This window comes from Pyrus communis, chromosome 1 (genome assembly GCF_041283825.1).
Source record: "Pyrus communis isolate YQ-2024b chromosome 1, ASM4128382v1, whole genome shotgun sequence".
NCBI lineage: Eukaryota > Viridiplantae > Streptophyta > Magnoliopsida > Rosales > Rosaceae > Pyrus > Pyrus communis.
The window spans coordinates 5,398,113-5,419,475 of record NC_142565.1 but is presented as its reverse complement, the minus strand read 5'-3'; the positions used below and the strand labels follow the sequence as shown (position 1 = coordinate 5,419,475).

Here is a 21,363-nt window from a genome sequence, read left to right as displayed (position 1 = left end):
TGTCATATATGCATGATGTTGTAGTGTAAAGTGTGGAGCAAGAAATAAATTGCAAAGTTGAAAAGGATGGATTTGGTTGTGGACAATGGGACATGTAGGAGATGATGGTCTTATTGAGAGGCTTCTCTCCTAAGGTCCCTTTTTGTATGAGTTGTCAGATTAATCTTACAATAAATTAAGCTGTCAACTTAAATACTTCTTATTACACGGAAATAAAATACTAATAGATAAAACAAACAAAAAAAATAAGTAGAGAGAAGAAGGTTTCACATCATATCGAACATCTTCTATATCTGCAAAACCTAGTCTCCTCGTCGAATATCTGAACCCAACAAATCCAATTGCATTTACCTAGTAACTTTACACATCCAATTTCATCCATTTTTTTTTTTTATAAATAATATTCAAACCCAGCTAGGTACCAAGCACCAAAAAATTTGAGATTGTGTGGTTTCGAAAATTGGGATTCCCTACTTCTTCAACGTGTTAATCCTTTTTTCATATGAATTTTTCGGCGATGGTGAAAATTTTGAAACAGCTCTCCCTCTCCCTTTTTCATACGCAAAAGAACAAAAACAAAAAAACTCAGGAGGAGAGAAGGGGAGTGAACAATCGAGGGAGAGACGGGGAAAGGAAAGGGATATGGAGAAGAGAGATGGTAGGGGAAGAAGACATAAGGTTTTACACGAGATTTTTTTTTTATAAATTTAATCACTTTGCATAATTATTATGATTCGGTGTAATATGAATTATTTAAGTTGATAGCTTAATCTACTATAAGGTTAATCTGAGGGCTTGTATAAAAAATGACTTCACATGTTCTTAAAATGAGGACCTTAAAAAATCAGTTATGTGGTCTTATTTAGTATGATTTTGAGTTGAACCATTTTGATGTTTTTGCCTACTTTGATTTCCACTCTATACCTAATTTGATGTAATCTTTGATCTTTCTGTGATTTTGTTGCATAACAAAGAGATAAAAGGTTTGGTTTGGTTTCGAATACAACTATTTAATTCTGTTTACTTTGCATGTTTTGTTCTTATAAACAGAGAGATAATTTCGAACTTGAAATTCCTTACCCAGAGAAAATAGGAGTAATGATATTCCAATTTTAATTTAATTAGAGCAACAGTTAAAGTTGCTTCGAACTTAAGGGATCATTACTACAATTGGATTAAATTTGAGGGAGCGTTGCACATATTGGACTAAAGTCGAGGAACCATTACTCCAATGGGTTAAAATTAAGAGACAATTTTTACAATTTTCGCATTTGGTTTTTCATATTTGCCCATTTGATTCAGCCTCAAGTTACCAAGTATGTGGCACATGATTCGTTTTGATAGAAATTCTGAGGAAGTTGACGAAAAGGACCATACATGCACGTTTTAATGAATTAAATGACCAATAATCACAAAATTTTAATTGAGAGACCATTGCGCTAAAATTTCCTCTTACTCACGTAAATATGATCCAAAATTTACGTAGAGCATAAGGTTAACGTAGGTAAGTGAATGAAACTTACAAGGGACTCGTTAATACAATTACTAATGTTACTTATCACTAATTAATGCTTATATTTGGCCTAATAATAATTATCATTCATGCAAATAAAGTTGAAAAAATCGGTGGACCAAACGCCCAAATCATATTACATCCAAACCAGTCATTACTAAATTTTCATGCTGATTCAGAGTCAATGATAAGGCATAAGCCGCATAAACTTGAAGAAGATGCTTGTATAATTAATTAAACATTCAGCAGCATTAAACACAATAGAATGACTCAATGGTTGATAACAAATTTCAGGTTTGTATTTTATACGGCATGTCTTGGATTCGATTTATAATGCTATGTGAATCATATGATGATCGTCAGGAAGAGACTAAAATATCTTTATAAATCTTCCTAGCCCCTAAAAAAAAATGCTGTTATAACTAAGCCGTTAACTAGTCCCTTTAAAATAAAATAAAAAAAATTAAAAAAAAACATTCAACAGCATTATTCCATCAAATTAATGATTGATAAAATATTAAAATGTTGTGTTTTGCACTCTTGATTGAGCAGATGGATTTTGGTGTGGCCCGGTGAGGCACTTTGGAATGGGATTAGAAATGATGAATGTTCTAGTCAGCATTCATAGATTTTGGGCCTACATTAATAATTAATTTCCAACGAGAGGTTAGCGATTTTTCTCATTCGAGTGGTATTATAATTTAAAACTGAAAAATAATTTTTACACAATTTTTTTAACTCATTTGAAATTATTTTTAAAACGACTGAAATTACTTTTGATGAAAATGTTTTAAAACTAATTCTTAGTAAAAATGCAAGTGAATTCTGAAAAAACATTTTTAAGTGCTTCTCAAAAGAAACAGATGATTGATGCTTTTTGCAGAAAACACTTCAAGTGTTTTTCAAAATATATTATCTAAAAGAGCTTCCAAACGAGCTATTTAGCTACATAACATTCGTATCGAATAAAGCAAAAGATAAAACGTGTGCATCAAATTTTTTTTTTTCTAACTCAACTACAAGATGAGAAATCGAACTTTAAATCACTTGTAGACAAGAAAAATACCAAGAATTACTTGTAGACAAATATTATAGATATCAAAATTTTAAATCACGTGATGGCAGGTAATGATTAAATTATTTTTTAATAATTTAAAGAAAAAAGAATAACATTCAAACAACACATCCTGTAATTTACAATAGATAAAAAAAAACGTAGCCTTGGGCAGATATGGAAAAAGCCTAATAAATCCAATATTTTCCTTTTCAGTCTTATTGCAAGAAAGTATTCTTTTATTTTCGTGGGGTATCCTACAAATTCCTTGTGATAATTATGGCATTTTTGGACCTTTCCCTTGCATAGGAGTTTTGAAAAATAATCTCACTTCATCCCACCCAAATTTGTCATGCTGATATGATTAGAGATGTTAGTGGTAGGTGCAATTTGCAAATATTGGAGAATTGTAGTGATGGCAGGAGAGACGGAGTTCATGGATTTCTCTACGATACGGTCGTAGGAATTCGATGTATGTACAATTTTATTTTCCTCTATTAGGGCATAGTAACTCGAATAAATCAATCTGACTGTATTTTCGTTAAGTACTCGAATAATTTTCTTTTAGTGTATATAAGATTAAAGAGAGAGCCTTGTGGCTTAAGTTGAACCTTGGTTTCTAGAAGAATTTTTAACCAAAATGGTTTTTGAGATCGGTATAACTCCTTATTTTGATCCTTGTGTTTTAAAATTAATAGAAATTGTCCCTAAAATTGTTCATCGTCAATCATTTTGGTCATTCAGTGAAAAATCTCTGTTGAATAAGACCAAAATAACAAAAATACCCTCAAAATTTGTCAAATCATTTAGGCCCATTGTTTATTAAATTTATGATATTTTTGTCATCTTGATTCTTATTTAATAGAGATATTTCAGGTTTCAGGAAATGACCAAAATGATTGGTGGTGGATAACAATTTCTATCGATTTCAAATCTTAAGGACGAAAGTGAAGAATTATACTAATTTCAGGGATCATTTTGGCTAAAATGTCTTTATAGAATCCATAATCTTCTTGCTATATACAACGTATATATGAATGCAACATTATATATGTTCTTCTCCGCATCGATGTTACTTGACTGAAAAAATGAATGAAATACTTGTTGAGGGTAATCATTATTTGAACACTGCTTCACTCCTTATACATAACGATTCAAATACTTTCTATAATTATGCGTTTGTACGTGTACTACCGGTTTAGCTTTAGACCAACTTTAATGGTAGGCTAAAAGCTAAATTACTCCCCAAAATTTCCCCTCAAACTCACTCCAATTCGAGAGGAAATTTTGGGCTAAATGCTAAATGCTAAACCAATGTCAAATTCCCTCCAAAATTTAGCCCAGAAATTGGAGTAGACTACACTCAATATTTATTGGAATTTAATTTTTTTAGATTAAAATGTTTATAAAATTAATTTATGATGGTCTACATATTTATTTAAAAAAAATTAATTTAACATATAAAAAAAACCTAAGTTCATTCTTTAATAATTCCAACCTAAAATTTTAGGCTAGAACGATTAGAGCAGAAAAGCTGTTTCAGCGCTAAAAGCTAAATTTTTCGGGTTAAAAAATTTGGTTTTAAGTCCAACCATTAGAGATGGTTTTACTGTTTAATGTTTTTTAATCATTATCTTAATTCTCTCACTAATTCCAAAATTAATGTTGTTTAGGGTTGGGCGCCGGCATGCGTGATGCATAATATATACTTTTAGTATTCACAAAAGGTAAACGGGGTAGGGTTACTTTGATAACTCAACAAGAACCACTTAGATTACCTCTACCTAGTGATTCTCTTAATCTCATGGGTTGCTTTAAAACGGCTGAGAGAGAGATGCAAATTTGTCCATACAATCGATTCGATAGGCACTATTAGGTTAGGATGATGTCCCTAAAAATTAAACTAAATGAATATTTAAGGTGGTGAGCCATGCAAATTTTAATTAATGAATTAATTAGCATAAAACTATCACGGGGTGGTTTAGTTGTTGGCGACGAATGTCAGGCTGTATTCTATACCGCACGTTCTATGTTCAATTCCTGATTTTAGTGAATCACACGATGATGGCTAAAAAAAGGTTGAAATGCTTATGTAAATCTTTCCGGCCCTTTAAATAATGGACTGACGTGACGAAGTTACTGGTTGGTCTTCATTTTTGAATAAAAAAAAAGAAAAAAAGAAATAGTTAGCATGAATTATGAGTCAGAGTGAGATAATTGAGAAAAGAGAGACAGAGAGCATATTATGGAAAAGCTAAGTAAAAAGATGAAGAACCAAGTGAGAAGGAGGCCCCTCCACCCACTATAAGCATGTTTATTATCTAATCTCTAATGATAAAAGGGAAATTAGTAGACGTTAATGGTGATTTTGATAGAGATTAAAGTCTCCATTTAAAGATTTGATTTTGCTTACTTTTGACTGCATGTTAAAAGAGTTGTTCACCAAATTCCTTAAAGAACGAGACTTTCTCCGCATAATTTCAATCATCAGATCTCTTCAAACTCATGTTATAAATAAATAAATCTGTTCTTTTGTGAATATGTTACCAAATCATTCACGTTATGGGGCTGTATAAGTCCATAACAAGTCATTTTTAAAATACTTCCTTTGAAAGTGCATAAAAACAGCCCATGAAATTTATTGTACTAAGACCTAAGGGATCATCGAAAGATTGAAAGATTTGAAACTAATCAAGAAGACTTAACTTAAGCAATCAAATGACTCAATCGGTAATAGTTCTGGGAGGCATCAACTTGTTATCTACGACGTACGTTTAATTCATAGAATAAGAGCCATATACTATTAACCACTCGTATCATAATATTATTATAATACATGAGTTAGTAACAATATATTCAAGAAATATAACAAAGGCCTAGGGTAGGTACCAATTAACTACTAGTTCTTAAGCGTAATGTAGTGGAAATAAGTAATTTCGTAAGTATTCTTCACTCTTCATGATGAAAACTTAGAGTTTTCTTAAGAGTATAAGATAAGATGAATGATTATAATCACCTTGGGTTTGAAGTTAATTAGAGGAGATCTGCCAGCATATTTGGATTTCCATCATATGTAGAAATATTTTGCTTTCACGACGTGGATACAACGTGTAACGTGACAATTTGATATATGTACGTAAATATCAATTTCGAATTATAAGTCAAATTAATAATGACAAGGGGTTTAAATACATGGACCTGCGATTCTAATTGACATTCTAAATAAGAGTGCATTTTTGCTCACCACCATTTAGGGTAGTGTATACTCACCATCCTATTTATCATCATTAAATGAGTTTGAATTTTGAGATTTATTCCTATCCACTACACGAATCGCGAAATTCAAACTCATCTAACGGTAATAAATGGAGTGGTGAGCATACGCCACACTAAATGATGGTGAGCAAAAATACTCCCTCTAAACAAACCTAACAGTAAAACAAATTATAATATATTTAGGGAAGTGTTATTGACATTCCAAAAATCTCATTTTACACTCCTTAAAAAGTGTATTTTTCTTTCTAAATATAGAAAATTTAGAGTGTAAAATGTGAATTTTGAAGTGCCAATAACAATTTCCTATATTTATAATGTAATTATCATAACGAAAGAGAAAACGATTTTCATACTCGCTTTTTCCTTACCCCTTTTTTTCGTCTAACATTTGTAACGAATAAATTAAAGAAAAATCAAGCAATAAAAACAATATTAGAGACTCAGAAAGAAAAAGAAAATGGGAGTGTGGTGTAATAAAATCTGCCATAATATTGTGCAACACGAGACACAGAAAGGAGTAATTTGACACAAAAGACTGAAGCTGGATTTAGTAAAGACAATCATCCAAGTTTTATCTGTCCACCAGCCTCCATTTCTGCCATTATAAAACTACTTCAATATTTCTCACACACACAGAGAGGAGAGAGAGAGATAGAGAGAGAGAGAGAGAGGTTCACCGAGAGAAGGTAACTTCGCTGCAACAGTTGACAGAAACACAGTACACAGAGACAGAGAAACTGAGAAGAAAAAGGGATCGTGCTCTGGTAATTACATTGTTCATTTGTTCTACTGTCTTCTCAAATTCTTCTGAAATATATTATAAAATTGTGTTATATTTTTCTTATATGTAAAAGTAGTGGTCTTTCTGCAACTCTTTTCCTTCTCAGGTGCCTCCTTTTTGTCAGATCTCTCTCTATTCTCTCAAAACCCAGGAATCAAAATCCCCAGAAAGCAACACTCACCACCTCTAAACAAACTTTCCTTTTCTTCCCCTTCTTTTCTTGTGTTTCTCACCTAATCATCTTGACTGCTGCCACAGATTGTGCCAAATTCGGGGGGAGAGAGAGGGTGAAATTCGGCTGCGTCTGACACGAGCCTTAAAGTCTACATCTTTATTTTTAAAGTTCCAACCTTTGGAAGTTTTCAGAAATTAAAAACTCTCTGCAACGGCCAACCCAAGCGCTACTGCAATTGCATGCTCCTCTCTCTGCTTTCTTTTCATTCATTCAAAGACCAAAACGAGATAAATCACTCTCTCCCCCTCTCCCCTCTCCGCCTCTCTCTCTCTACTTTCTCTCTCTAGAGTGTGTGGAGTTAAAGGAAGTAACCGATTCTGCAGAGAGTCTCACATTATATTAAATCCCCATAAAAGCTTCCATTATAAATCCCCAACAAACTCTCTTCCTCTTCACGCATTTCCATCTCCCAAAAGAAAATCAGATTTTTTTTTTTTTGTTTGAGTTGAGTTGAGTATCTTTTTCTCTCACTTTCCTCTTGTTTGCCTTCTGGGTTTTGGTAATTGGAGTGATTAGTTGTTAATCTCCTGGTTTAATCTGTATGATAATTGTTTCAGATCATTTAATCCGTCAGCAATGGCAGCACAGAAGCAATCAGAGGAAGCCATAACCTTCAACCAGACTGTTGACAGGGAGGAAGAAGAAGAACACGCAGCAGATCCTAACTCTGGTTTTAACCTCAGAAGCTTCCTCTGGCATGGTGGATCAGTCTACGACGCCTGGTTCAGCTGCGCATCGAACCAGGTCAAACATTTACCAAAATCCCACCTCAAAATTCACATTTTCAGACACAAATTCTGATAATCTAACGTTGTCATCGTCCTGTTGTGCTCTGTTTCGGTCAAAACAAGAACAGGTTGCTCAGGTTCTGCTGACTCTGCCCTACTCTTTCTCCCAACTGGGAATGCTCTCGGGAATCATATTCCAGGTCTTCTATGGAATCATGGGGAGCTGGACCGCTTATCTGATCAGCATTCTCTACGTCGAATATCGAAGCCGAAAAGAAAAGGAAAATGTCAGCTTCAAGAACCACGTCATCCAGGTGATTATTTCTCACACTGCAAAAACCATTTTTTTACATAATTTTCAGTTCAGAAGAGAAGGTTCGATTATGTTCTGTGGAAATTTTTTGAGCAGTGGTTCGAAGTGTTGGATGGTTTGCTGGGTCCTTACTGGAAAGCCGTTGGATTGGCCTTCAACTGCACTTTCCTCCTCTTTGGATCTGTCATCCAGCTTATAGGTTGTGCAAGGTATGTCATTTTTAATTGCGCAAAAAAAACCGGTTACAAGTTTCTAATCAAAATTTGAATTTGAAGAACACTAAACGCGGGTTATACACGGCTTATTGTCTGTTTAGTGTCCTCATTTAACCGGTTATGTTTGAGCGATTTTCCGTTTTAACACAAGTTTTTTTTTCAATTTTATCATTTTATAAAATAAAGTTGAGACATGGGTTTTTTTGGGACATAGTGTATGGACTAAAAGTAGAGTTTAAAGGGGTCATTGTCTGTTTAGTGTCATCGAGTTCTAGTTTTGACTAAAAATTTGTAACAAGTTATATCTGTGTGCGTTTCCCATCTTGTTTTGCTTGATTAATACTTAATTAATTAGTTGTGTTGTTGATTAATGCTTGATTATGCAGCAACATATACTACATAAATGACCATCTGGACAAGAGGACGTGGACCTACATATTTGGGGCATGTTGTGCCACCACGGTCTTCATCCCTTCCTTCCACAACTACAGAATATGGTCCTTTTTAGGGCTTGGGATGACCACCTACACTGCCTGGTACATGACCATTGCAGCCATCGTGCATGGCCAGGTAAAATAATTAATTATTATTTACTCGATCAACGGCCATGATTGCTCTTCGGTTATCTCTCTGTTCTTTTTTCCGCCGTTGATTTTGACCTTGTTTTACAGGTTGAGGGTGTGAAACACTCAGGACCAGATAAACTGGTTTGGTATTTCACCGGCGCCACCAACATTCTCTACACTTTCGGCGGACACGCCGTCACTGTGTGAGTCTTTCTTTAAAGTGTTATTAAAGTTTTAATTTTTTAAGTGATTTAATCATGATGCTTCTTCTTCTTTTCTTATTTTTATTTTTATTTTATTTTCTTACTCTGTTTTCAAAAGGGCTTTCTTGCACATTGGAATTCAATATTATGCAGCTTTTTCTTGCCATTAATGTGGGTTGGTGAGAGAAGTGAATATCATGAAAGGGAAATGATAATGTTGTATGAGTAAGAATATTTGTTTTTTAATTATCAATTATCCATCCGAGATTCGAACTCAAGATGTTTTCTAATAAAGTGAAACTAAGTGACTATGAATGGTCAAGCTCATATAAGTGAGAGAATATAAATGGAATAATTCGATCTAGGATTCATACAACAGACCCTATTTAGTAGGATAAGACTTGGTGATGGTTTTTTTACGGTGTCACTGACTACTCATACATTCTTAATCATAAAAAAAAAATTAATTTTTGCTTAGTAAACTTTATGTATAATTGATGTTATTGTTTGCAGGGAAATCATGCATGCAATGTGGAAGCCTCAGAAGTTTAAGTATGTCTATCTGTTTGCTACCCTTTATGTGTTCACTCTAACCCTTCCATCTGCAACTGCTGTGTACTGGGCGTTTGGCGACCAGCTCCTCACACACTCGAATGCCTTGGCACTCCTTCCCCGGACTAAGTGGCGCGATGCGGGTGTCACATTGATGCTTATTCACCAGGTGATGATCCTGATGAGTCCAATTACTTGTACATATTAATTTTTCCTAGCTGTTTTGGCACTTTACTAATGTAACTTTTTGAAAGTTGGTACTGCCTGAGCTACCATGGTCGCTTTCAGTTTGAACTTTCGGAGTCATGATTTCGAACTTGAAACATTTCAATTGTGGTGATGTATTTTTCCATGTGGTTGGCATATGCAGTTCATCACATTCGGCTTTGCTTGTACGCCTTTGTATTTTGTGTGGGAGAAAGTAATTGGAATGCATGACACCAAGAGCATATGTTTGAGGGCAATTGCCAGGTTGCCTGTGGTGATACCGATTTGGTTCTTGGCCATCATATTTCCTTTCTTCGGTCCCATTAATTCAGCCGTTGGTGCTCTTTTGGTCACCTTCACCGTCTACATCATACCCGCCTTAGCTCATATGCTCACCTTCAAATCCGCCTCTGCTCGCCAGGTAATGCCTCAATCGAGTCAATCCTAATCTCCCCACGATACTGCTATATATGTATGTGTATGCATGTGCGTGCGCACGAGGCCTCGTAGACAATGTAACCTAGCACATTATGTCTACAACACATTTCATCGGACAACATTGGAGATTGCATTACTAATCAAAGTGCAATTATGTGATTTTCGTGTGGGCAGAATGCGGCAGAGAAGCTTCCGTTCTTCCTCCCGAGCTGGACAGGCATGTACGTGGTGAACGCATTCATCGTGGTGTGGGTGCTCGTAGTCGGGTTTGGGTTCGGAGGGTGGGCTAGCGTGACTAACTTCATCAGGCAAGTTGACACTTTTGGGTTGTTTGCAAAGTGCTACCAGTGCCCTCCCAAAGTCTCAGCCTCCCTACCACCACATCACTAAGCTTCTCTTTGACTTTGTATCATACACATGGTGTCCTGCATTTTGCCTTTCTTTTGTGTAGCCTCTATAAATATTATGTGAATGGTGAATTGGTGTTGTTTCCTTTTGATTCAAAGCAAAGTCATTGTTACTCTTAGTTTATGTGAAATTGTTCTATTTGATTAAGCAACGCTGTAGGCAACCGCAGAACATTTAGCTTTTGAGTTTTTCTTAAAAATTTGATGTTATTGTAAATCACTCAAATTCGAAAATATTAACATGTGAGTTCACACGAAACCCAAAACGTATTATAGTGAACAATTTGAAATTAAACTCTTTTAAGTGACACAAAATTCTCAATTTAAGATTTTTTTTTTATTCAGTTTTCTTAGACATATTCACAAATATTCAAATGATTTTCATCGAATGACTATTCATCTATTGTATTTTCATGTAAATAGGGGCAAGAAAGTTCTATGGAAAAATAGCGGTTCAATTCGAAAATGATTCAAAAGACAAAATTCATCCTTTTACGGTCATTTGTTTTGGTAATGATAATAAGGATAATAACGAATGGAAATAAATGAACGGTTTTGATCTCATCACGCATGTCGTTTTGCTGCTTATTTGTGTACTTGAGACTCTGAGCATCTCCAACAATTCTTCTAAATGTGCATACAAATTTGTTGACTCATATGGTAATTTAAAAACTAAAATTTGTAGATTCACAACTTTGCTCCTACATACCGCAAATCTTAGTATTTTTTTTCTTACTTTTCATTAGGTGACCTTTTTTATTATTTTATTTCTTAGTAAAAAGTTGATAAAGACACATTATTATAATAAGAATAATATTTGAAGAGTCTAAAATCTTAATAAACATAAAATTATACGTGGCACTTCAAATTTTATTTTGTGAACTCTTTTAGAGATGCTTATACATTTGAAAACCTAACTAAACTATACTAATTAAATATTGGATCCTAATCATGCTCCGAGCTAGTGAGTTTATTTGACTGTGGTCACGAACATGGTGAAATTCCTCATTTTCTCTATCTGATGATTGCTCTTCGTGATTAGGTGCAAAAACTAAGACTTGATAAGGTTGTCTTGATATGATATTATGATTGGAACAAATCCCTACCTTCCTTTCTCTAAGTTCATCCTTCATGCATCTTTTCCTTCTTTCTAAATCTATATTTGTCTTTAATGCAATCAACTATTTGATAAAGCTCCACCTTCATGTTATTATCTCCATAAAGCAAGTAAGCCCCTTGACTTTGATCCATAAAATCATCATTGCATTTTGTTGTTGGCAATTGGCACATCATAGTTGTAATCAAGGATCTTCACCATACTCTAGTGTATGACACGAACTTAATGAATGACATATGAAAGTCAATGATCATAAATATTGGTATGTAGTATACATCGATGCATACCAAAAAATCTTATTCGATAATATCTCAAATCTATCATCAAGTGACATTGCAAACCATGTTTTTGGACAATAAAAGATTGGCAATATATGGACCAATAGTTGCCAAGGCGCAATCTAGATTAAAACTATTTGTACCATTTGAACTGATTATCTAGTCGTGTTTATAGAAGGGGTGATACACTCATAATGTAATAGATTGTGAACAAGAGAGCGCTCGGGATCGTAAAATTAAAAAAGAAACCACTTGAAGCGTTTGCTCATAGGAGAAATTCTTTAGTCCGGACGCAAATTTAGATCATTAGACACAAATGGTTGGTCAAATAAAAAATAATTATCAACGTTTTACACAGGCAATCGAATTGTTGTAACACAATAATTATCCGTTGTTTAGAGTGGTCAGTTTTTTTTTTTTTTTTTTTTTTGTTGAGAAAAGGGAAAACTCAAGTAAAAGCCCAACACAAAACAAGTCTGGCCCAAGTTGTGAAAATATTAAAGACAAACACCCCTAAAAGCTCTTAAACTTACAAACTGCGTGTGACAACCAACTTTCCACGGTTCCACCTGCAATTTTCAAATTCCAAACACTCACCCAGCTCACACCCCCTCAAGTTCCTTCCTTTTTTAACCATTTCGAGTAAAATCAACACAGCAGCAGATTTGGGCCTTCAGATTGTGGCACGACGGAGCTCCAACGATGGCTCCACGAGCACGAGGCAGAAAGGTTCGGCCTTTTCTTTCATTTTCTCAACACTTTCTCGCCTTTTCCCGCACTTTCTCGCGCGTATTTTCTGTCATTTTTGCTCTTTCACTTGGTATTTGCAGAAGGACACTCGAATGGATGCAGCCATTGATGCGACGCGTGAAATGGGTTTTGACGAGAAACTCGTTCGTGCTACGGTGAATGACCTACTGAAGGTGGGTTTAATTTTTAGTCTTCTGATTGTGTTTTCAGTATTTTCAGAGAGGAAATCGCATTAGGGTTTGGGTTTTGTTTGAAATGTGAAAAGGGTTTTGCTTTCAGGTTTATAAGGGAGATAATAGGACAGAGAATCCATGGCGATTTATCGAAGAGGGTTCTTATACGCTATTAGTTGAGCAACTTCTTGAGAAAGTAGAAGCCCAAGAGGCTGCTGAAAAAAGGGTAAGTTGATTGCTTCTTGTTTTTGTGTGCTGAACTTGCTTCCCTTTTTGGTACATTGTGCTCTAATTCTCTCTGGCCCTTTGTAATTATGTTGTGTGATGCCCGGAAAATCTGTATCCTTTTTGTTAGTTTAGCGTAAGAACAATGCATGTTTGATTCTAAGTCGGGGTATTATCAGTCCAGTAATGAGAGAAGTTTAAGAGGCACATGCATAAAACCCAAATTTAGAAGGGAGAGAATCTGCAGAGAGTGGTGTATGATGGGAAGATTTGTGGCGTAAAATATCATGGGAAGAGAGAAATTGCTGAAAGCATGAGTAACAAACTCTCCACTGCCATCAAGGTGAAACACTTGAGTTGAGGAAGAAAATGAATTATTCACGTAAGCTGACAATGCATCAGTTTTATCTCATGGGAACAACCAGGTACTGTTATCCACAAGAGGCACATAACACCGATGACCATGCATCACTGTGAATTACAGCAAAGGGAATAGTAGATGGCTTGGAAAGAACGAGCATCAGAGATAAAGCGGCAATGGTTATCTTGACAAAACTGATTTACAAAGAGAAAATATGCGTTGATGTCAGGAAGTATATTAGACAAGTTAAAGGTTTGGCTTTTGGCAGTTAAAGTGAAAGAGCCAACATGTCTAATAGAGGGACAAGAACTATTACCTGTTTTAATTGGATCTTGGCCATGACAGGTGCTAGCCAATTAGCTGTGATATGGTTTGTTGCTCCCCTGTCGGTGAGACAAAAATAACTATGGAAACCATAGGCTGCAGTCATGAAAGTCGGTGATGGAGAAGGTTCCTTGCCTTGATAAGAGAACTTGGCTCGGTGTGGGTAAGCCAGAGCAGTATGTCCAACTATGTCACATGGATGACACTATGACAGTGGATCTGTGTAGTACCAGCAGGTGCAGCTTGTTGGGTCTGTCTAGGGTCATGGTAACCTGAAGAGTGTCGTTGGCTAAATTTCCACGGTGCTTTATTATGTTTGTAAATATTTGATTATAAAATCGTGAAAATGACCATAAAACTGATTGAGATTGCTAATTTTTGTTGCGAAAAGAAAGCTAACGTCATTGGTTTGCAGTGTGCTGCATTGTGTTCCTAGTAGCTGTTATCATGTCTAATATTGGCTCACTAGTAGGCCTCACAATATCCTGCTATTCCAACTTCTCTAAAGTAGGATTGTACATTAAATTGCCCTTCATTTCTGTGTGATAGAACTGCATTGCGTACATCTGTGATGTTGGTTCTCACCTTGACCTTCGTTACTTAATTGTACAAAATTACTCATAATTCTAGTCCGAACCTTTCATTTATGTTAATTACTGTTGGTAGCATTGAGCATACATTATTTTCTTTTTCACTTTAAAAGGATGCTGCTTCACAAGACAATAATGCTCCACAAGACGACGCCGCTATGCAAGAAGACACTGCTATGCAAGAAGGCGCTGGTATGCAAGAAGATGTTGCTATGCAAGATGATGCTGCTCCGCTAGAAGATGTTGCTTTACTAGAAGATGCTTCTCCACTAGACGATGCTGCACCACTAGATGATGCATTAGCTGCTGTGCCCTCAAACACTGCCATTCTATCTACTTGCGATAATGCTCCGCAAGATGCTGGATCAGTGGCCGGAACTGCAAGGACTGCCATTTTATCTACCTGCTCAGAGGCTGTCAACAGCACATTGCTGACTGAGGATCCTTGTGACTCTGCATCACATACTAATGGACCTATCCCGGCATCAATGATTAAAATGCCAGGTAGCTTATCTTCTAATTACTCGTAAAAATCTAGTCATGTACAGTTTCCATTCATCACTACCATTATAAATGTTCACTTGTCTTGCAGATGCTAAGGATGGCCTCCGAGTAGACAGTTGCCCACCCCGGAGGCCTAGACCTTACTACGGCTGGGTTTGCAGCGATGACGAGGAATATCCTGTGGAAGTGGCGTCGTCTCCATTGTCAGAGTTGGTCAAATTGCTTATTAGGCCAGATAAGAAGAAAAAGCGGAAGTCGAGATGGGACATGGGACCTGAAGATATGTGAAGCTCTTGCCAATCATGTCATGCTTGTAGTATGTAGAAATAGGAGTGCTGTATAGAAAACCACAGGTTTGGAACCTTTCGGCGACAAACTGATAGTATGATCATTCAAATCTGTTTTATGGCTGTCGTACGTATCGTGTCGACGTTTTGTGCAAACCAGTGCAACTACAGACATGAGAAATGTACATTTTGGAAGCCATTGGAAGCCATTGGAACCCAGATTTTGTGTTTAAAAGCCATTGGAAGCCATTGGAACTAAAGCTTGTGGGTGGCCTTAGTTCGTTGGTTCTTTAATGCAAGTAATCTAATCTGACAGGTGATTTTTCATCTTAAAAGTCAGCCTTTTTGCTGTTCTTTGATTTTGAAGAGGATTATGGAGATTGGGTGTTGTTTTTACTTTCGGTTCGAAACTCTCTCTATTCCTAGGAATAATAATTTTAAAAAACCTTAAATTTGAAAATAATTATTAAAATGGTTTCATAATGATGAGACTGTGCAAGGACTTGTAATTCATGTAATTAAGAACTTTCAAACATAACTATAATTTAAACAAGGGCAGTGTTATTGGCACTCCTACACATTTCATAAGTATATTTCTCTTTCGTAATATAGCAAATTTGGAGTATAGAATGAGATTTTTGAAATACTAATAATAATTCCTTTTAAACAATTCAAACTTGAAATAGAGGTGGAATGGGAGAAGTTTTTTAGTACGCCAGGAATATGGTTCGATACATCAAGTGTCATCATATAATTGGTTAAAAGTTTTATTTTTATTTTTTATGTTCAAACCAATTTTATTATTGCATTTTCTGTATCGAACTGTGTTTTCATCACACTGAAAACTCTATGATTAAATAGACAGATTGTCCTAGCCTAGGGGACAATTATATTACTGAATCCTATGAAAGAGTGGATACATTGTCTCATCGTAATTAATCCAGGGTTCACACTTCAACAAAGAAACAAAAAATAATAAAAAATATCAAATTACGCGCGTATTTAACCCAAACGAACCTGAAAACAGATATTCCCTCTCTGCGTGGGGCTTCTCTCTAAAAGGATAAGACTCACTCTCACCTCACTGAGACTCCGAAAGCTTCAAACTTTCACACAAAAAGCTTCTCTCGACCTTCAATGGCGCTGGGGTTTCATCTGAATTAGAACCTCTCTCGCCGACTACCTACTAGTTAAAATGAACTTCTCGGTAACTTTTCGAGGGAATTTTGTTCCCTTATCGCAGTGCAGCTCTTGCTGCGATCTTCGTTTTCAGCCTTACTTCGCTTCCGAAACTGGTTCATGGAGGAAACGGCACCGTCACAGAAGCAGCTTGAAGCTCCAGGTTTCAAGGTAAGGTTTTCTAAACTCTCACCAAATAATTACCAAATTATTATTGTTCTTTTTGTTGTTGTTTGGAGTTTGATTGTGGTGGTTAATTTAGAATTTTGAGGAAGCGAGAGGTTGTTTGTAGAGTGAGTGAGACGGAGACCGAACCGGATAGCAATAACGATGAGGTGCAATTTCAAGTTTTTAATTTCGTTAAATTTTGATGTTAATTTCTGTACATTTTTTTTTCTCAATTCTAATTCATTTCGACATGGTAGGAAAAAGGACATGGAAAAGAAGGGGGAGATTGTGATGCTACCGTCCATCAGGATTCGCAGCCGGTAGTTGCAGACCAAGCAAACAATGATGCCGAAACTAAGGCTCAATTTGGGGTCCAGGTAATGTCAGTCAATTGAAAAAATTTATTTTCCCTTACATTTCGGAGTTTTGTGATGTACTTAGTGATACAAATTGTTTTCTTTGTTGTTTCTCATGATGGAGGTAGTAGTATGAATAACCATTCACTAGTTATACATGAAAATATTGTCCCGTGGAGTTAAGTATGAAATTCCGTCACGAACGTTATATTTGGGCAACTTTTCCATTAGATATCAAATCCCCTAACAGGGTATTGCAAAGTAGCTCCGTTGACACTTATTGTGCTAAGGTAGTGTTTATGACAGGAGGCTGAAAATGTAGAAGTTTCAAGTGGATCGCCTCTTCCAGGTGTGAAGGTGATTATGAAGTTCTTTGATGTTTCTAAGACACCTTTTTTTTTTTATATCATCTCTTCTTTTTAACACCCTCTTCTTAGTAATTTCTTGAACAGCCGCAACTGGGTGAATCCATGCGGATTCCAAAGGAAACACTCGATATTCTTAAAAACCAAGTTTTCGGCTTTGATACCTTTTTCGTGACAGGCCAGGATCCATATGAGGTGAATTGACTGATTGCATTTCATTTTACTTTTTATGTCTTTGTCAATTTCTTTAACATAGGGAATGGCAATGAGTGTATAACCTCAGTTGTTGAGTATTGGTAAAGTTCCTTTCAATATTCCAATGGAGCGTGCGAATTTATGCACGCTTATTTGTGGACTTAAAACTATCCTTCAAAGAGTAATTGAGAAAATACTGATAGTAGCAAACCATTGGAATGGTAAGATATGCTTTCTAGCCTGCCTGGTTGAAAATCTCTGTTTTTGTGTTACCTCTGCCAGAGTGGAGTATTGTTTAAAGGAAACCTGCGAGGAGTGCCTGCTAAAAGTTACGAAAAGATATCAAAGAGACTACAGGTATCTATTTCTATACTTCATTTCACAGTATAAACTTATGATTGATTCCCTATTAACATCTGCACAATCTGTTTGTAGGATAAGTTTGGGGATGAATATAAGCTTTTCCTCCTAGTCAATCCTGAGGATGATCAACCGGTGGCAGTTGTAGTTCCACAAAGGACATTACAGCCAGAGTCAACTGGTGATTCTTTAGCTAATTAGCTCCTGCCCTGTTACGGGATTTCTGTGGAAGTTGTAGGCAGAAATCAATCTCTAAAGCTTATGATTTGTTCCGATGATGGATTTGGTGTCAATCTTGCAGCCATCCCAGAGTGGTTTGCAGCTGGTGCTTTTGGATTGGTCACATTGTTTACCCTACTTCTTCGAAATGTTCCTGAATTGCAGTCCAATTTACTGTATGTAATTTGCTTTTGCTGTATATTCATTATATTAAATAGATAGATAGTAATGCACACTCATGATAATATGTCCCAGGTCAGCTTTTGATAATCCTGAGCTGTTGAAGAATGGTTTACCTGGAGCCCTTGTGACTGCAGCTGTTTTGGGCGTGCATGAACTCGGCCATGTTTTAGTTGCAAATAGCACTGGAGTTGTGCTTGGAGTGCCATACTTTATCCCCAGTTGGCAGGTGAATTTCATATGAAGAAAGTGCCCCCAACCCCCTATTTTTATAAGACGACTGGACATGAATAAATCTGCGTTTCCATATACTAAGTAATTGTCTGTGTATATCTGAACACCAGTACCTTTACTTTCCATATAGGCTGATTGTTGTGAATTTTATTTGTTACTAGTTTTTTTACGATCTTGTGGCGAGTTGAAAGAACATTATAATCTAACTTATGTCTTGCTTCTCATGAGGCAGGCATTCTTGCTTCTACGTGTGCATACTGGTTTAGTTTGATTTTCTTCTGCTAAAACACAGACAAATTGTGATGAACTGTTTGCTGGCAGATAGGCTCTTTCGGTACAATTACAAGAATTGTGAATATTGTACCCAAGCGTGAAAATCTTCTGAAAGTTGCCGCGGCAGGACCCTTGGCTGGATTTTCCTTGGGATTTGTCCTGCTGCTTTTAGGATTCTTCTTACCACCTAGCGATGGCATTGGTGTTGTCGTCGACGCTTCTGTATTTCACGAGTCTTTTCTTATTGGGGGTACTGGTAAGCACTTCACCTTAGAAATGTAGTTCATGCTTGAACTTTGTGTGCATATGTTGACTGTAACATTCATTTCTTTTACAGCAAAGCTTCTCCTCGGTGACGCGCTAAAGGAAGGCACTCCCATATCTCTTAACCCTCTCTTGTTATGGGCGTGGGCTGGACTCGTTATCAACGCTATTAACAGCATTCCGGCTGGAGAGCTTGACGGGGGCAGAATTTCGTTTGCCATTTGGGGAAGAAAGGTATGCAATTCGAAGTTCGTCATGACTTAAACCGGCAGCTTGAAGGTCGGAAATCTGTACTGATCAATCGTTTTCCATACAACAGGCTGCAACTCGCATCACGGGTGCTTCAATCGCTCTGCTCGGATTATCATCCCTGGTCAGTGACGTTGCATTTTATTGGGTAGTTTTGATATTCATCTTACAGAGAGGGCCGATTGCTCCACTCTACGAGGAGATCACAGATCCTGACGACAAGTACGTTGGCCTCGGCGTATTAGTTTTGTTCTTGGGATTGCTGGTATGCTTACCATACCCCTTTCCCTTCGTAGACGAAATCATGACAAGTTTCTAAGGGAAGTGGCTCATGCATACATACTGGAATCAGATACTAGTCGATACATACGTCGTCGTTCAATAGCCTGGATTGTTCACCATATAAATAACAATCTGCCGGCATATTTCTATTAATAAAAGTGGAGTTATTTTTTAGTTCTTTTATTTATGATGTATGATCAACATTGGATAATTAAAGAGGGAGGATTAGTATAGAACGAATTTACAGTCTTCTGATATTCCGGTTCAATATGACTTCTTGTGTGGTGAAAAGAACAATCAGCCCATATGTTTCTATTAATTAGACGTCTTTGCTTTAATTTTTTTCATTAGGTTTGATTTGAGGTTGGCGACTCTTATAAAGTTCAGGCAATCCTTTACTTGTGAGTTATGAGGAGGACTTCGGTGGGAGAGAGGAAGAAGTTAGAGAGGTATGAGGTTTAGATGTAAGGAAGAGAATGATGATGATGACATCATATTAGAATCAACTACCGTTAGTCGGTTGCTCATCACAAAATACAATAATTTTTATAAGATCAAGAAAACATTTCAAATAAAATAATTTGATCCGTCCTAATTTAAAATTTTGACTTCACCACTACGAACTTGTTTCATGTGCAGGTTGCGCTTCCAAAGAGATCTATTCGCAACCCGCGAATATCAAGGAAAAAAAAACTGCAATCGTACTTGAAAAACCGCTGCCGAAATTCTGGTAAAGTGATCGTCAAATTGTCAGTGCCAAAAACCGCTGCCGAAATTCTGGTAAAGTGATCAACCACTGCCGAAATTCTGGTAAAGTGATCGTCAAATTGTCAGTGCCAATGTGTGGATGGTATTTCGGGTGCGGACTGTTTTGCATGAAACAAAATAAAAAAACATGCCATTCAAGAGCTTGAAAAACGTTTCCACTTTTTCGGATGTCGGCACTGAAACTCGTAAAGTTTTTATTTTTGGGTGAACACTCGTAAAGTTTCACTTGACTACCAAACTCTCATTGATTGTGCTGAATGACGCCGATACTACGGGACCACAAACAAATCTCGGTCAATTCTGAAACGATAAGATTAAAATTTTAAAATGAATTTTAAAATTAAATAATGTGTTATTAATAAACAATAAACACGTAATTAACGTTTAAGTAATGATTTAATAGTCAACATCCACATCATAATGAGATTGAATTCTTTCTCAAAAATGATTCGTTGCAAGCTCTTAGAACTCTATACTTAAAATTGGAACAATTTACATTATAAATTGCTTCATAAAGATTGCTTTTACAAAACAAATCAATAAATATGACAAAACAAAAGAGAAGATTGATTTATGCTTTTATTAAACCATCGTCCGTGCGATTTAAGCTTATTAAAAAAATTGAGTGTTATTAGACGCAATTGTAGAAACTATTCCGAGTAATGCTATATTTATTATATTTTTTTATACCGCATTTGTTCACTTTTTTAATAGAAATATGACACATCAACACATGTGGATCTCGTCTCTATTAAAAAAATGATACAAATATGGTATGAAAAATATGATAATAGTATTATTTGTGTTTGCTTTGGTAAGGTTTCTCCTATTTAGTATTTTCTTAGGTAAGATTCTTCCATGTCCTAGCAAATATCTTCCTTTTTGGTATTCTTCCTACAATATTTGGTAGTGACTTGGATACCCAAGGAATATGAATCTCACTTGGCACTTAATGCACAATCTATTACAAAATGTTTTTATTTATTTATTTATTTATTTATATTTTTATTTTTTAACAAACGATATTATCTACACTAAGGAAGTGGGGGAGTGGGCTAAGCCTTACAATGGGCTAGCAATAATGTAGTTCAAATTTGCATTTGTCGAGAATCGAACTTAAGACTTATCACTTACAAATGTATGTGTGTATCATTGTAAACACATTTTACATGTG

The 21,363-nt window shown here is 36.0% G+C and overlaps 3 protein-coding genes across 5 annotated transcripts; all 3 read left to right on the top strand.

Moving 5' to 3' along the window:
• The first annotated feature begins 6,262 nt into the window (after positions 1-6,262).
• Positions 6,263-10,636, top strand: LOC137720134 (auxin transporter-like protein 1). 2 transcript variants are annotated; one of them, XM_088694260.1, is made up of 10 exons: positions 6,446-6,607; positions 6,731-7,308; positions 7,417-7,603; positions 7,716-7,901; positions 7,997-8,109; positions 8,502-8,685; positions 8,787-8,884; positions 9,398-9,605; positions 9,807-10,064; positions 10,256-10,636. In XM_088694260.1, exons 3-10 carry the CDS (start codon positions 7,436-7,438, stop codon positions 10,469-10,471), a joined length of 1,431 nt encoding a protein of 476 aa, XP_088550386.1. In that variant the 5' UTR covers positions 6,446-6,607; positions 6,731-7,308; positions 7,417-7,435; the 3' UTR covers positions 10,472-10,636. The 2 variants fall into 2 exon arrangements, with proteins under 2 accessions (XP_068315244.1, XP_088550386.1); XM_068459143.2 differs by lacking the exon at positions 6,731-7,308 and having other exon boundaries at positions 6,263-6,607.
• A 1,772-nt stretch (positions 10,637-12,408) lies between these two features.
• Positions 12,409-15,493, top strand: LOC137721393 (uncharacterized). Its single transcript, XM_068460489.2, has 5 exons — positions 12,409-12,612; positions 12,714-12,806; positions 12,913-13,032; positions 14,420-14,810; positions 14,899-15,493. The coding sequence occupies exons 1-5, from the start codon at positions 12,586-12,588 to the stop codon at positions 15,096-15,098; spliced, it is 831 nt and encodes a 276-aa protein (XP_068316590.1). The 5' UTR covers positions 12,409-12,585; the 3' UTR covers positions 15,099-15,493.
• A 633-nt stretch (positions 15,494-16,126) lies between these two features.
• Positions 16,127-19,689, top strand: EGY2 (ethylene-dependent gravitropism-deficient and yellow-green-like 2). 2 transcript variants are annotated; one of them, XM_068459380.2, is made up of 12 exons: positions 16,127-16,447; positions 16,539-16,611; positions 16,702-16,821; positions 17,107-17,157; positions 17,253-17,360; positions 17,643-17,717; positions 17,796-17,901; positions 18,022-18,115; positions 18,195-18,348; positions 18,675-18,882; positions 18,964-19,124; positions 19,210-19,689. In XM_068459380.2, the coding sequence occupies exons 1-12, from the start codon at positions 16,293-16,295 to the stop codon at positions 19,456-19,458; spliced, it is 1,554 nt and encodes a 517-aa protein (XP_068315481.2). In that variant the 5' UTR covers positions 16,127-16,292; the 3' UTR covers positions 19,459-19,689. The 2 variants fall into 2 exon arrangements, with proteins under 2 accessions (XP_068315481.2, XP_088550349.1); XM_088694223.1 differs by lacking the exon at positions 17,107-17,157 and having other exon boundaries at positions 16,144-16,447.
• The last annotated feature ends 1,674 nt before the right edge of the window (positions 19,690-21,363 follow it).

Bases quoted from the DNA above. Each gene is read 5' to 3' on its own strand.
- LOC137720134 (XM_068459143.2), top strand. From the start codon at position 7,436: ATGGCAGCACAGAAGCAATCAGAGGAAGCCATAACCTTCAACCAGACT. The intron at 7,902-7,996 runs GTGATTATTTCT...TTTTTTGAGCAG, and splicing joins TCAAGAACCACGTCATCCAG to TGGTTCGAAGTGTTGGATGG. The intron at 10,065-10,255 runs GTAATGCCTCAA...TCGTGTGGGCAG, and splicing joins AATCCGCCTCTGCTCGCCAG to AATGCGGCAGAGAAGCTTCC.
- LOC137721393 (XM_068460489.2), top strand. From the start codon at position 12,586: ATGGCTCCACGAGCACGAGGCAGAAAG. The intron at 12,613-12,713 runs GTTCGGCCTTTT...TGGTATTTGCAG, and splicing joins CACGAGCACGAGGCAGAAAG to AAGGACACTCGAATGGATGC. The intron at 12,807-12,912 runs GTGGGTTTAATT...TTTTGCTTTCAG, and splicing joins CGGTGAATGACCTACTGAAG to GTTTATAAGGGAGATAATAG.
- EGY2 (XM_068459380.2), top strand. From the start codon at position 16,293: ATGAACTTCTCGGTAACTTTTCGAGGGAATTTTGTTCCCTTATCGCAG. The intron at 16,448-16,538 runs GTAAGGTTTTCT...TGGTTAATTTAG, and splicing joins TTGAAGCTCCAGGTTTCAAG to AATTTTGAGGAAGCGAGAGG. The intron at 18,349-18,674 runs GTGAATTTCATA...GTTTGCTGGCAG, and splicing joins ACTTTATCCCCAGTTGGCAG to ATAGGCTCTTTCGGTACAAT.